This window comes from Bubalus kerabau, chromosome 17 (assembly GCF_029407905.1).
Source record: "Bubalus kerabau isolate K-KA32 ecotype Philippines breed swamp buffalo chromosome 17, PCC_UOA_SB_1v2, whole genome shotgun sequence".
Classification (NCBI taxonomy): Eukaryota; Metazoa; Chordata; class Mammalia; order Artiodactyla; family Bovidae; genus Bubalus; species Bubalus kerabau.
The window spans coordinates 53,602,819-53,618,444 of record NC_073640.1 but is presented as its reverse complement, the minus strand read 5'-3'; the positions used below and the strand labels follow the sequence as shown (position 1 = coordinate 53,618,444).

At 52.4% G+C, this 15,626-nt stretch overlaps 1 protein-coding gene across 2 annotated transcripts in view; it reads right to left on the bottom strand.

Moving 5' to 3' along the window:
- Positions 1-7,939, bottom strand: part of AXL (AXL receptor tyrosine kinase) — a 35,051-nt gene extending 27,112 nt beyond the window's left edge. For both annotated transcript variants that reach the window (XM_055553852.1, XM_055553853.1), the window contains exons 1-4: positions 7,397-7,939; positions 6,076-6,298; positions 5,639-5,739; positions 4,727-4,903 (exon numbers count right to left, since the gene is read on the bottom strand). In XM_055553852.1, coding sequence (XP_055409827.1) covers positions 4,727-4,903; positions 5,639-5,739; positions 6,076-6,298; positions 7,397-7,460 — 565 coding nt within the window. In that variant the 5' untranslated portion in view covers positions 7,461-7,939. The remainder of the gene's footprint in view (positions 1-4,726; positions 4,904-5,638; positions 5,740-6,075; positions 6,299-7,396) is intronic.
- Between the last annotated feature and the right edge of the window lie 7,687 nt (positions 7,940-15,626).

The window sequence follows — 15,626 nt, the reverse complement described above, 5'->3', positions numbered from 1 at the left end:
CCCTGGTGGCTCAGCTGGTATGTAACCTGCCTGCTATGCGGAGACCTGGATTCGATCCCTGGGTTGGGAAGATCCCCTGGAGAAGGAAAAGGCTACTCATTCCAATATTCTGGCCTGGGAAATCCCATGGACTGTATAGTCCATGGGGTCGCAAAGAGTCAGACACGACTGAGTGACTTTGACCTCCACAGCCAGCCTCCTCCCTGCTTTACTTTCTCTCTGTGGCTCTCCTCATGACAGTATCCTTCACATGGTCCTGTGTCTCCTGTTCGCTGAGTGTTGACCCGGAGGGTCAGGGGTTTCAGCCCTGCTGTATTCCCACCCCGTCCCCCTCCCCGGGGCCCAATATGGCCTGGTACACAGTAGGTGCTCCATAAATGTTTGTTGAATGAGTGGCTGGATTGGTGTGGATACATTTGTGTACTTATGAGCATTTCAGGGTGTGTGCGTAGCAATGTGAGCATGTGTAAATCCATGGGTGAGTTCGTGGAGGAGTCTTGAGTAGCTGTTTCTGAGTGTCTGAAAGCGGGATTGCCTTCCCTTCCCCAGTGTGGTGGTGGTGGGAGCACAGGCAGACACACATACACACATACGCACACACACAAAGGCACATACAAGTACACAGGCAAACACAAGAGACAGACACACAAACACTGAAGACACAACACGCAGAGCTATAGAAAGTCCAAATTCACACTCACAAAGGCACATACAAGTACACAGGCAAACACAAGAGACGCAGACACACACAGAGACGCACAACACACAGAGCTATACAATGCCCACAGATTCACACACACACACGCACACACACAGCGTCTGGGTGACAGGATGTAAGGAGGACCAAGTCTTAAATCTGTGTGTGCTGCAGGTCTGTATCCATCTGTGTTTGCGTGTGAGTGTCTGTTGGCCTCTCGGCGGCTCCCGCCTTCGCTCTGCGCTGCGCTTGTTCCCACCACCATCAGCAGCTACCCGAAGACACAAAGTTTCCTTTTCTCAGGCGGCAGAGGGAGTGGACGCAGGCAAAGGCGGCGAGGCCGGAAGGGGGTGGGCAGGGGAGCTCCAGGGCTCCGCTGCCCGGGCCGCGGTTCCCAGCCAAGGTCAGGTGCCCGCAGCCCCCGCGGGCCCAACCGAGGGACAGGACGGCCCCGGGCGGGTTGCCCGGGGAGGTGGGGAGGGGGCTGCGGGAAGCCTGGGTGCCCTCCAGGCACCTGGAACGTGGGGGCCCCCGCCAGGGTCACGGCGCTAGAGCCCGCGCGGCCCGCCGCCCGTAAAGGAGCCCGCGGGCGGGAGGGGTCTGGAGCCCGGTCCCGTTCTGACCGCAGCATTCCTGCCCCCGCGTGAGTCACCCCAGCGGGCCCCCCCGCACTTCCGGCCGGCCGAGATCCCCCTAGCCAGGCCCCAGCGGCCCGCACCTTGAGGGAGGGATGGAGCCGGGGCGAAGGGGCCTGGGACCCCCTCCCTCCCGGCGGGCTCTCGGGCCAGATGTGCTTTCCAGATGTGCCGGCCCTCCCCCACCCCAGAGCGCAGTTCGCTTTTTCCGAGGGAACGGGAGGGATGGAAGCAGAGAGGGGCCGCGCCCTGAGTCAGATCCAGGGACAGACGCACACAAACGGACGGAATTCCTAACACGGCACCACCACGAATTCCTGCATACACGCACACTGAATCACACTTAACATACAGGGGCAGTTGCTGGTCCTCAAACAGTAAACAGCAACACTGGTCAACTGCCGCGTAGGCTACTGTCACAAACCAGCAGTGACACAAAAACATACTCGTTGACTTATATGTAGACACAGGGGGCTGACATTGACACATAGACACACACATGCTCACACACAAACATAAGCACACAATCAAACAAGCCCACACGGACTGCAGACACCTGTGTGCGTTTAGTCTCAGTCCTCTCCAACTCTGCGACCCCGTGAACTCTATGTAGCTCTCCAGGCTCCTCTGTCCCCGGAATTCTCCAGGCAAGAATACAGGAGTGGGTTGCCATTCCCATCTCCAGAGGATCTTCCCCACTCAGGGACTGAACCTGGCTCTCCCTCGTTGTGCTGTGCTTAGTCCCTCAGTCGTGTCCGACTCTTTGCGACCCCATGGACTGTAGTCTGCCAGGCTCCTCTGTCCATGGGGATTCTCCAGCCAAGAATACTGGAGTGGGTTGCCATGCCCTTCTCCAGATCTTCCCAACCCAGAGATCGAACCCAGGTCTCCGGCATTGCAGGCAGATTATTTACCGTCTGAGCCACCAAAGAAGCCCTACAAACACTCAGTAACACAATATACACCTAGGCTGAAGCTGACAAACACACCAGCCTCCCTGCAGATTGAGATACATCCGCCAACCGACAAATGCACACTGAGGCTGAAGTGGACAAACATACACAACAGGACGCAGGTCAGGTTGATGTCGGTGCGCTCGCACACAAACACAGCCACGCCTTGCAAACAGAGCCGGACACACTCAACTCGCTTCAGACACATTCATCAAGATGCAGAGTGATACAGAAACACACACTTGCATAGACACACAGGGCTGCTGCAGACACACAAGCGTGGAGATGCTGCCAAGCGCATGTAGGTGATGCAGACACATATATACACGGGCTGGTGAGGACCTCAAGTTCATCCACCAAGAGGTAGTCAGGGCTGGGACTGACACACCAGAAAAAATAGAAGCTGAAGAGTATTGTTATTACCTGCTGTGAATCCCACACAGACACACACACTTCTACAGGGATCCATGGGACAAAGCTGTACACCAACATTCTCACCCTGCGACATACATACAAATATCACAGAGATATCCATACACAGACAGCCACAGTGGAAATGAAGAAACACGCCAAGTTGTCCAATGACCCATCCTGACTCCACAAAGAAAGAAAATCCCCACCAAGACACACTCACACCTAGAGGAACACACCTGTAAGCTGACATGGTCACCTCTATACAGTGAGGTGTGCAAAACAGCCTTCAGACACACGGTGGCTGTGGTCCATCACTCTGCCATCTCTCCTCACACACACATACACTATTCCACCCTCACACAGTGAGTCACAGCTATGAACGCACAGAGAGGGATGGATACCAGGCCAACACTGAGATTCTTAGTCACACACACTTACACTGACAGCCCCTGAGAAACTTACAGAAATATGCTGTAAAGACCCAAACACGGGCTTCCCTGGTGGGGCAGTGGATGGGAATCCCCCTGCCAATAAAGGGGACATGGGTTCCATCCCTGGTCCGGGAAGGTCCCACATGCCACGGGGTAACTGAGCCTGTGGACCACAACTACTGAGCCCTCGAGCTCTGGAGTCCCATGCTCCACAACAAGAGAAGCCACCGCAAGGAGAAGCCCGTGCACCGCAATGAAGAGTAGCCCCTGCTCACCGCGACTAAAGAAAGCCAAAGCAGTAAAGACCCAGCACAGGCCAAAAAAAAAAAAGAGAGAGAGACCCATACAGTGGGACAGATGGCTAAACTACAAAACATACCTAGTAGTGCGTGCACACACACACACTCACACACACACATCCGAGACATTCTCTGCAGCTGGCCCTCACTAAGGCACACCCTCATCCAGAGAGGTTGATGCTGACAGAAGCGCTGAGACACAGATCCAGAGGGCCAGGGACACACCCAGACCCTCCCACCACGCCCTCCACACGGGGACACACACAGACCCCGCCTGGCAGCTCCCATGCTGATAAGCACACAGATCCTCTCACACCTTCGCCCTCCCCTTTCTCCCTCTTCCTAGGATGGGCTCGGGGATCCATCCCCTCCGCCCCCCTCCCCGTCCGGGGTCCTGCCAGGCTGACTCAGGCCTGGAGTGAGCCCTGGGCCTGAGTCACTCCTCTGGAGGCCAGCATGCTCACCGCTGCTTCCTCGCACACTCAGGGCCCCCGGAATGCTGGAATGTGAGCCCCTCCTTCCACCCTAAGAGACCCTCCATCCGGAGCACCCTCCCAGTGCCAGCAGATGAAGGTAGCAGGTTGGGGCTGCTGGAAGCGAATGGCTTCCAAGGTCCAGCCACCTCCCTCTGAATGACTCAGCCTCCCCCATCTGTGTTCCTCTGTCTCTCTTTCCTCAGTGAGGGGAACTCCCTGTGCCCAGGGTCCCTTAACTCTGCCTGACCACTGCGTGACCCCCCAAGCTAGGTTCTGCCCCATCTGTGAGGTGTGGAAAGAGATGGTCACCCTGAGACTGGGAGGGTGTCATCTGTCACTCAGCCCTGTCCCGTCTCTCTCCTTCTTGGGTTACATCTGCAAGGAGGAGGAGAAGAGGAGGACCCAGTTGATTCCGGTGCCCTGCTTGGGGTCAGGGGCTGACAAAGGGGCATCGGGCCCACACACACTTGGCCATGGAACAGCTCAGAGGAAACCCAGGACAAAGGACGCTATTCAGAGAGGCTGGCGTGAATGGAGGGAAAAAGAGCAGAGACGACAGAGAGACAGGGAGACAGACACAGAGAGAGATGGAGAACAGAGAGACGGAAAGAAAGCACAGAGAGAGAAATGAGATCGATGGGGACAGAAATGCAGAGACAGAGATACTCAGAGACAAAGAGGAAAAACTAGAGAGAGACTCAAAAACAGAGAGAGACAGACAAGGACAGAAGGATGAGAGAGCCTCAGTGGAGGCATGAAGGGCCCCTTGCTTCCATCCCGCCTGGCCCTCTGTCCCGAGCTGATCATATTCCTGGACTCACCTGGAACGCGGAGTGTGTGCTGGGGGCTGTGGTCCATGGCTGAAGCCAGGGAGACAGCATCCTGGAGCCAGAGGAGGTCCACGGGCTCTGGGGGTCCCTGCGCCCGGCAGCTCAGGTTGAAGGGAGTGTTGGCAACCACAGTCCTGTCCTCAGGCTCCTCCAGGAAGTAAGGCAGGCCTGGGGGAGCAGTGGTAAAGGCTGGGGTCCTTCTGATCCCCCTAGGGGTCTGACTCGCTGCGAGGATGATGTAGGCTGCTGGGTCTTTGACGCCTATGTCTGAGCCCTCAGGATACCTCTACTTCCAGGACACAAGGTCCCATATATCCGACTCCTCTCAATGTCTGACCCCCTTCATGTTTCTTTTCCAGAATGTCGCTAAGTTGTATCTGACTCTTTTGCGATCCCATGGACTGTAGCCTGCCAGGCTCCTCGGTCCACCAGATTTCCCAGGCAAGAATACTGGAATGGGATGTCATTTCCTTCCTTCTCCAGGAGATCTCTCTGTCATCTCTCCCGACCCAGGGAGCGAACCCGCATCTCCTGCCTTGCAGGCAGACTCTTTGACCACTGAGCCACCTCATTCCACTTTATCTATGAGGAAAGTGAGCCATCCCCCCAATCCCCAGCAATGGGGGATAGGGTTAAGTCTCCCGGGGTGGGGGAGAGTGGTAAGTTGCCTTGGATCTCTTATCTGAAAACCCCCAAGATAGCTTTTCCCCTCAAAACACATAATCTGCTCCCCTCCCCAGGCTTGCCCCCAATAATTTACAGACTCCTTGCCTGACCCTCCCAAGATCTCTGACGTTCCTAGGCCTCATGTTCCTAGGCCTAGGACACCCTGAATCCACCAGCACCCTCTGACCCCTCCCTCAGGACTCTTGCCCTCCCAGGACCTCGGAGCCCAGGGCTCACCTTCCAGCCCCACGTAGCCAGGCTGAGACACAAAGGTCTTTTCTCCCAGGACCACGGCGCACTGGTACCATCCTGCATCTGAGAGCTGCAGAGACGAGATTCTGACAGGGCGAGAAGAGGGACAGAGAGATTCAGGGTCAGAGCTGGACCTGGCAAGATGGGGGTCCTCAGAATTGAAAGCGGGGAAGGGGGTCTGGCCCGGAAACTTGTAAGAGCTAGGAAGTGGGTGCTATTATTAACTCATTTTACAGAAGAGGAAAGCGAAAGCCGGGGTGAGTTAAGTCACATGGTCAGAGCCACGCAGCTCGCGAGTGGCCACACTGCCATCCAGCCCAGGTGGGGCTCCTGTGAGTGAGTGCCCACTTGGCCTCACGTGGTGGAGGTATGGGGACAGGAGGGACATGGATCACGGCTGGTCGGAGGGGGAGGCTGGGCACCTGAGTTGGCTGACCACTTTCCAGTCATCCTGCCCGTCTTCGCCCAGGGGCACCTGGGTCTGGGTGCTGTCTGCCAGCTCGAGGACCTGTCCATCCCGAAGCCAGGTCACCTCAGGGGGCTCCCCCTGAACCTGGAGCTCACACCGAAGGGTGCCCATGAGTCCTCGGGCACCGGTGATGTTCCCCGGACTCCCCACGAAGGGGGACACTTCAGTCTGTGGGCCTGCAGGGAGATGGAAGAACATTAGCTCGGGAACCCCTGCTTCCCTGGACTCCTCGGTTCCACCCATGCCGGCCTGCCTACGGCTGCCAGGACCCCGCCAGGCCCTTAGGCCCACATAGTTGTTGAGTGACCTCAGCTGGGGGGGCGGAGGGTGGAGGCTTCGTGGGGAGGATGGGAGCCTTCCCAGGGGACTGGGGTCCGGCCTCCATCCCGTTGGGAAGTAGGCCCAGCATCTGGCAGCCTCCCACGCCCTGACTGCCCGGCTGGCCTGCCCCTGCTTAGGGTCTCTAGAGACTTCACAGACTGGGCTGGTGGATGGTGGGGAAGAAAAGGAGATGGGAGGGAGCTAGGGGAGAGAGAGAGAAATGGGGAAGGAGAGACAGAGAGCGGAACCGGAGAAAGTCAGGCAGACGGAGAGGAACAGAGACTCAAGAGAGATCGAGGATGAGAGACGGAGAGACCCACCTAGAGGGGAAAAAGTTGGGGGAGAGACACACAGAGGGAGACAGAAAGACGCAGACAGAGACGTAGATAAGAGACACTTTGAGCACAGGGCGAGGGAAAGACAGAGAAATGGAGACCCACAGAGATGGCGGGCGAAGGCAGAGCCCCCGGCCCTGGAGGTGGGGCACACGTACAAGTAGCACTGGGGTGAGGAGAAGTGGGGGTGACAGTGATGGGAGTTTCCCCCGGGGCTCCGGAGCCTCCGCACCCTGCTGCCTGACTTCGGGGTCCCTTACCCTCCGCTCAGCCCCTCTCTGCGAGGCCCCCAGGTCAAGCCCAGCCCCTAGCCCTCCGCGTCTCCTGTCCGTCTGTCCCATTGTTCTGTGTCCATCTCTTCCCCATCTCTGGGGCTCCCAGTTTCTGTTTCTTGTCCTTTTGTTCCTCTCTCAAGGGTCCCCTTTTTTTTCTTTCCCGGCCTCTCTTGATTTGTCTCTGTGTCCCCCCTTGTCCCCCTCTCTGTTGTCCCAAGGAAACCCCCCGAGCCGGCTCAGGACTCAGCGCCGCCCCCCTCAAACACCTGCCATCCGTTCCCCTTCTCCTCCGCCAGCCCCTCCACGAGAGGTCCCTCCCCACAGGCCCCCCATCCTCACTCACCCTTGGGAGCCACGCGCCCCCAGCAGAACAACGCCCAGCACCAAGCCAACAGGACCTTGCCCATCCTCGGGGCACCAAGCAGTCAGTGCCAAACTTTCCTCAGAAGTTGCTGGGCACCCTGCGAGGGAGGGGGCAGGGCCGGGCTGTCCCCGACCCTCCCCCCAGCTCCCAGCTCCCCCCGCCCTGATTTGGCACTGCCCGCCTGGCACAGCGTGGTGGTTGGGGGGTGTCCCTCGCGGGCTCGGCTCAGCGGGCCGCCTTCCCAGCTCCTCTGCCTCCTTCTCTCCCTCCCAGACTTCGGGCAACACTTTCTCCGCCCCTGGCTCCCTGTCGCTTCTGCCTCCGCCCACCGGCTTGGAGCCCAAGAGGCCACCTGGACTTCGAGGGGTTAACTCAGAGAGACAGGACCCGTTCAGTCTTAAAGGGGCCCTGGAGCGAAGCTGAGGAGGGGGCAGGGGCCCCTGGCCGCTGTGCCCCTGCTCTGGGGCCAGCGGGGCAGGGAAGCTGAGCGGCTCTGTACCCCGGCTCTGGGCGCTGTCCCTCTGGGCTCTCTCTCCGTGCAGTCTGGTAAACATTCCTCCAGAACTCCACTCCCCTCTGCGACGCCCCCCTCCCCTGCCTCCACCCCCAGCCCAGCCCAGCCAGGCACTGCCCCTTTGCACTCGCAGCTCCTCAGACCAGGACATACACACACATACAAACTCAGATGTCATCCACACACACAGACACACACGAGAGGCTGGGACAGGAGGAGACACGCAGGGACATGCCGCCGGCCCACACTCAGACAAGCCGGGTCAGGAGCGCCTCCATTCCTGGAAAAAAGTCTCAGAAACCAGAAAGGGGAGGACACCGCTGTGTGGGCATCCCCGGGGTGCACTGATGCGGGGGCGGGGTGGGGGGAACATCATACCCCCTACTACCAAATAAAGACCAACAAACATGGGCACAGAAGCAGGATGCCAGTGGGTGGGCACTCACGGGGGTTGGGGTGGGGGTAGCCTGAAGACCTGGATGGGAATCCTGCCTCTGCCACTAACCCCATGACCTTACAAGGGACCGGCCTCCCTAAACCTCAGTTTTTCCATCTGTAAGCTGGGAATAAGGACAGAACCTACTTGGCAGGCTACAGGGACAGGGCACTCGTAGTTCCGGCGCACGTGGTAACGACAGCTGACTAGGTGTCCTTGATTTTTCTGCATCTCACAGGTCTGTCTCTGGGCACTTGCATGTCTCCCTCTGGTGGTTTGCGTATCCTGATCCTGCAGATCCGGTGCAGATGTGCTGGTTTCTCCAGCTTGTCCATTTCCCCTCCCCATGTGTTTTGCACATGGGGTGTGTGTGTGTGTGTGTGTGTGTGTGTGGTCTCTCTGAGCCTGCGTGTTTGTGCAAGACAGGCTGAACTCCCGACTCTCTGCTCTTGGCCGTTCTGCTTCTGTACTGGTATCCCCACAGCTCCTCACAAATGCCTTTCAGCCTCTCCAGGTCTCGCCCACCCGTCCCTTTTCCTCAATCCTTTCCCACCAGGACCTTGCCTTGGCCTCCTCCCAGGCCTTACCTCCTCCAACCCATCTCCCATTTGTAACCAGAGGGATGTTTCTGAAACTCAAATCTGACCCCGTTCCCTCCCTGCTTAACGCTGGCCCCTCACTGCCCTCGGGATGAGCCCTGGGCTTCTCAACTTGGCACTCAGGGCTGAGGCTTAGCACCCTCCTTGAGCTGTCTTACATTTCAGTGGAGACCTCAGCATCTATCCTGCCTCCTGACCCTCAGGGTCTTCTCAAATACCTCCTACCCTCAGTAAGTTTCTAGCTGCCATGGAGGATTAGACTCAGCTAACAAACCTCTCTCCTGCCTGGCCCTGCTCTCTTCTCCATGACCTCAGCCTGGTCCAGCCCCATCTTCTCCGACCTGGACTCCTGCTCTGGCCTCCTCCCTGGTCTCCTGGCCTCTACTCACCCTCCCTCTAACCAGTCAATAGCAAGAAGAATGTCTTTTGGGATTTCCCTGGCGCTTCAGTGGCTAAGACTCTGAGCTCCCACTGCAAAGGGCCCGGATTCCATCCCTGCCCAGGGAACTAGATCCCACATGCCACAACTAAAGATCCTGCATGCCACAACTAAGACTCCGCACAGCCAAATAAATAGATATTGAAAAAAACAAAAAAAGAGAAAAAGACTGTCTCTCAATCCCAAATCAAACCCATTTCCTCCTTTGTCCCAAATCTTCCATGATAAACCCCCAAACTGCTTGCCTCGTGCCCCCTGATGTCCACCACTTGGCTCCTTTCTCTTGCTTACAGGTCTCCGGGCCTCTTCCTGTAGCCCTTTGTCCCCAGCTCCTGCACACCCCTCAGCCCCATCTCAATTGCCCCATTTCCATGGCATCACTGCCTGGTACTTCCCAGTCAACTCTAGGTCCCCGTGTTATTCACTCCCAGCACTTTGTCCTTTTCTTTGTTTGTTTTTTTCTAAATATATTTATTTATTTAATATTTTTCTTTGTTTGTTTGTTTGTTTTAAATACATTTATCTGCATGTTTGTTTGGCTGCACCAGGTCTTTATGTGATAACTTTAGTTGTGGCATGAGAACTCTCAGCTGTGGCGTGTGGGATCTAGTTCCCTGAGCAGGGATCGAACCTGGGCCCCCTGCATTGGGAGAGCTGAGTCTTAGCCACTGGACCACCAGGGAAGTCCCTGTCCTTTTCTTTGGTGACGCTGCATGAGTTTTCATGATATATTTATTGGTGCAACTGTGTGTCTTGTGTCTTCCTTCTCCTGCTGGTCTGTGGGCTCTAAGAGAGCAGGCATTGGGTATGTCTTGGTCATCACTCTGTCCCCACCACCCTGTAAAAATCTTTCATAAAGGGGTCAATTAATTATTATGGCATTGTGGAGGGGGGATGCAAATATTTGCAATGATCTGCCCACTTGTTTGAATATGTTGGGGGACCATACGCACCTAATGGACCTGCTGTGTGCACGGCCAAGTCGAATCTGTGTTCATTCTCTCAAGAACTGTTTGCTCAGGACTTCCCTGGTGGTCCTGAGTGGTTAAGAATCTGCCTTTCAATGCGGGGGATATGGGTTTGATCCCTGGTAGAGAAACTAAGGTTCCCACGTGCCGTGGGGCAACTAAGCCTGAGTGCGACAACTACTGAGCCTACCAGAGAAACATTTATCAGGATGCATCATGGGCAGTGAAGACAAATACATCAAGGGAAGGGATATCAAGGGGGTGGAGAGTGCTGTTTTAGGGAAGGTGGTCAAGGAAGGCCTCTCTGAGGTTACGATCAAGGTCTGAAGTAAATTAGCAAGTGAGTGAGTCATGTAAGGAAGGGCATTCTAGGCAGAGGAAATAGTCAGTGCACAGGCCTGGAGGCCGGCTTGCGGAGAACTCCAAGGAGGAGACCCGTGTGGCCTGAATGGATGGGGGTCACGGAGGAAGTGACGTCAGAGAGGGTGTCAGCCTGGCAAGGAAGACTATGGGCTTTTATTTTAAATATGATAGAATGCACTAGGGGGCTATTTTTCCTACCCAGCTTTATCAATGTATAATGGACAGATGTATAAAGGACTTCTCTGTAGCTCAAGTGGTAAAGAATCTGCCTGCGATGCAGGAGACCGGGGTTCACTCCCTGGGTCGGACAGATCCTCTGGAGAAGGGAATGGCAATCCACTCCAGTATTCTTGCCTGGAGAATTCCATGGACAGAGAAGCCTGGCAGGCTACAGTTCGTGGGGTCGCAAAGAGTCGGATATGACTAAGTGACTAACACACACAATGGACAAAAGTGTATAACATATTTAAGGGGTATGGCATGATTCACTACATGTATGTATTGTGGAATGGTTACCACAATGTATTTAGTTAACCCATTCGTTGCCTCCCACAGTTACCATTTTTTTGGTGTGGATGGTGAGGATATTTATGATCTACTTTCTTCGTAAATTTCAAGTATACACTACAGGGGCTTCCTTGGTGGTCCAGTGGTTAGGAATCTGCCTTGCAATGCAAGGGACACGGGTTCGATCCCTGGTCCTGGAAGATTCCACATGCCTCGGAGCTAGTTGCCTTTGTACCACAACTACTGAGCCCATGGGCCCTAGAGTCCGTGCTCTGCAACAAAAGAAGCCACAACAGTGAGAAGCCAGAGCACCGCAACTAGAGAGTAGCTCCCAATATATGCAACTAGAGAAAGCCCATGTGCAGCAACAAAAACCCAGCACAGCCAATCAATAAATAAATATGCAAGACAGTATTAGCTATGTTCCCCAGGTTGTATATTACATCCCAGAGTTTATTCATTTTGTAAATGGAACTCTGTACCCTTTGACCAGAATCTCCCCATTTCTCACCCAGTCCCTGGCAACCACCATTCTTTTACTTTTTCATTTAATTAATTAATTATAGGTGGTGGTTTAGTCGCCAAATTGTTCCAACTCTCATGACCCCATGGACTGTAGCCCACCAGGCTTCTCTGTTCATAGGATTTTCCAGGCAAGAATCCTGGAGCGGGTTGTTCTTTCCTTCACCAGGGGATGTTCCTGACCCAGGGATCAAACCTGGGTCTTCTGCGCTGCAGGCAGATTCCTTACCGATTGAGCTACCAGGGAAGCCCCTGTTAATTATTAATTGAGAGATAATTGATATACAACATTACATTAGTTTCTGATGTACACAGACATTCAGTATTTGTATATATTGTGAAATGATCACCATTGTAAGTCTAGTTTAACTTCCATTACTACACAGTGACAGTTTTTTTTTGTTGTTGTTAAGAGAATATTTAGGATCTACTTTCAGGGGTCTTTCCTGGGGGTCCAGTGGTTAAGACTCTGCTTCCACTGCAGGGGGACCAGGTTCAATTCCTGGTCAGGGAACTAAGATCCCGCATGCTGAATTGCACAGCAGAAAAAAAAAAAAAATCTCTTTTTGGGACTTCCCTGGTGGTTCAGTGGCTAGGACTCCATGCTGCCAATTTTGGGGGTGGGGGCGGTCGGGGGCGGGGGTTTCAATCCCTGGTTGAGGAACTAGATCCCATATGCTGTATCTATAGATCCCACATGCCCCAATTTAAATAAATAAATAATTTTAAAATAATCTATTCTCTTAGCAACCTTCATATGTATAATACAGTATTATTAACCATGATTACCAGGCACCTAGTACATTATATCCCTCTCTGTTTTGTGATTTTTCGGTTTTTTTAAGATTCCCCATATAAGTAATCATATTACAGTTTGTCTGACTTAATTTCACTCAGATAATGTCTACAAGGTTCATCCATGTTTGTCAGAAATAGCAGGATTTCCATCTTTCTTATGGCTGGACAATATTCTGCCACTTATCTATGTCACTTTCCCTTTCCTTTTCTTTTTTTTTTGTCTGCATCAGTGTGTGACACTTCCTTGACTAGGGATTGAACCTTTGTCCTCTGCAGTGGAAGCGCAGAGTCTTAACCACTGGACCACAAGGCATGTTCCTATGTCACATTTTCTTTATCCACTCATCTGCTGACACAGATTTGTTTGTGTGTCTTGGCTATGGTGAATAATGCTACCATGGACACAGGGGTGCGGATATCTCTTGAGACACTGATTTTGTTTCCTTTGGATATATATCAAGAAGTGGGATGGCTAGATCCTATATAACAATTTTATTTTTAAGTTTTTGAGGAGCCTCCAAGCTGTTTTCCATAGTGGCTGTACTAACTTACATTCCCACCAACAGCACACAAGTGTTTGATTAGGGGAGTGACCTGATTTGATTTGGTTTCCAAAGATCTCCGGCTTCCCTGGTGGCTCAGTGGTAAAGAATCCGCTTACCAGTGCAGGGGACACAGGTGCAATCCCTGGTCTGGGAAGATCCCACATTGCTGCAGAGCAACTCAGCCTGTGGGCACCACAACTATTGAGCCTGTGTTCTAGAGCCCAGGAACCATGATAAGAGAAGCCACTTTGATGAGACGCCATGCACGGCAACTGGAAAGTAGCCTTTGCAGGAATGAAGACCCAGGACAGCTGTAAATAAATAAATATGGCTTTACTGAGACCAGTAAGTGAAAGGTTGATGGGAAACTTTCTAACAGGGGCATCAAGACCTGGACACACTACATGGGACAATTTATTATTGATGCTGGCAAGGGACCCAGCACTCCCTAGCGAGGAGCTCTTGCCAGAATAAGCCCACATCTGATCTAACTCCCAGTTTACAGGGAATTCCTGGCAATGGAAAGACATTTTCTTGAGTAGCACCCCCAAGAAGCCATCAGCCAAATGTGGGATGTGACCCAGTTTCTTCAAGAAATTAGTGGCATTACCAGAGGAGAAAAAGGGGGAGAGATAAATTAACAATCTGGGATTAAAATATATACCTGGCTATATATAAAATAGATAACAAGCATCTATCATATAGCACAGGGAACTATACTCAATACATTATAATAACCTATAATAGAAGGGAATATAAAAAAGAATTATATAATTATGTAGATGTATAATTGAATCACTGTGCTGTACATCTGAAACTAATACAACATTGTAAATCAACTATATTTCAATAAAAATTAAAAAAAAATAAGTAGCAGTCAAAAGACTGGGGAATGATTACAGCTTAGAAGATTTCCCTGGTGGAGCAGTGGTAAAGAATCCACCTGCCAATGCAGGAGACATGGGTTCAATCCCTGGGTTGGGAAGATCCCCTGGAGAAGGAAATGGTAACCCACTCCAGTATTCTTGCCTGGGAAATCCCATGGATAGAGGAGCCTGGTGGACTACTGTCCATGGGGTTGCAGAGTTAGACAGGACTGAGAGACTGAGTACAGCATCCAAATGAAGGCACTGCGGGGTGAGCCTGTGAGTGCTGATTTGAGAAAATACGACCACAAAGTACATTTCTGGAACCTTCGGGGAAAGACGAACACTAACACTGCAAAAGAGCTAACTGTGATAGGTGTGAAAATGTGGATCATGGTTGTGACTTTTTAAAAATCATTTTGTTTATTTTTGGCTGTGCTGGGTCTTTGTTGCTGTGCAGACTTTTCTCTAGTTTCAGTGAGCAGAGTTGCAGAAGCCGCGGGCTTCTGACTTCAGCGGCCTCTCTTGTTGTGGAGCACAGGCTCTGGGGCACTCAGGCTTCAGGAGCTGTGGCTCCCGAGCTCTAGAGCACAGGCTCAGTAGTTGTGGGGCACGGCTCAGCTCCTTTGTGGCATATGGGATCCTCCTGGATCAGGGATCCAACCCGTGCTTCTAGCTTTGGCAGGTGGATTCTTTACCACTGGGCCACCAGGGAAACCCCAGAGTTGTGACTTCTAAAAAGTGGATTTTAGGGAATTCCCTGGCGGTCGAGTTGTTAGGACTCCAAGCTTTCAGTGCTGAGGGCATGGGTTCAGCTGGGGAACTAAGATCCCGAGAGACACATGGCTAAAAAAAAAAAAAGAAAGAATAGATTTTAAAGGGGGAGTTGTTTGAATAAGTTAGGAGCCTTTGTTGGACATAATAAAAGTTTTGTGTATAGATAGTGTGATGGTTATACATTGTGAAGGTATTTAATACACTTACAAGTGGTGAAAATGATAAATGGATATATTTTACCCACTCCCCCCAAAAAAAAAACTGAAGACCACACTAATTGTAAATACTTTTACTTTGGGGTCCAATAATTATTGTTAAGCCATTCTGAGTTTATGTTCTTCTTTGCTTGCTACTACAATCATTCTAATATGTCAACTTTCATAATAATGCAGTACAAGGTCCATCGTTCCATAAATAAATGAGTTTGCTGGTATTTCTGGTTCCAAATTTTCCTGAATGTGAACTAGCAAAGGAAAGCTAGTTGTTGCCTTAATTAATTAATTAGGTGGCACCTTACGCATGTGGGAACTTAGTCCTCTAAGTAGAGACTGAACCCATGCCCTTGCATGGGGAGCATGGAGTCTTAGTCACTAGACCACCAAAGACATCCCCACTGCCTTAATTTAAATAAAAAGAGCAAACCTCAAACCTCATTCATTCCTTTTCGTAGCCTACTGACATAAAAAGTGAGTGAGTATTCAGTCGATAAGTCGTGTCCAACTCTTGTGACTCCATGCACTGCGGCCCACCAGGCTCTTCTGTCCAGGACATGAAAAGTAGCATTAATAATAAACCCAAGAACGTAACATATATTTTGGTGCCTGTGAAGTTCCAGAATTTTTCACATCCCTTCCTTTAAATTAAGTAAATATTTT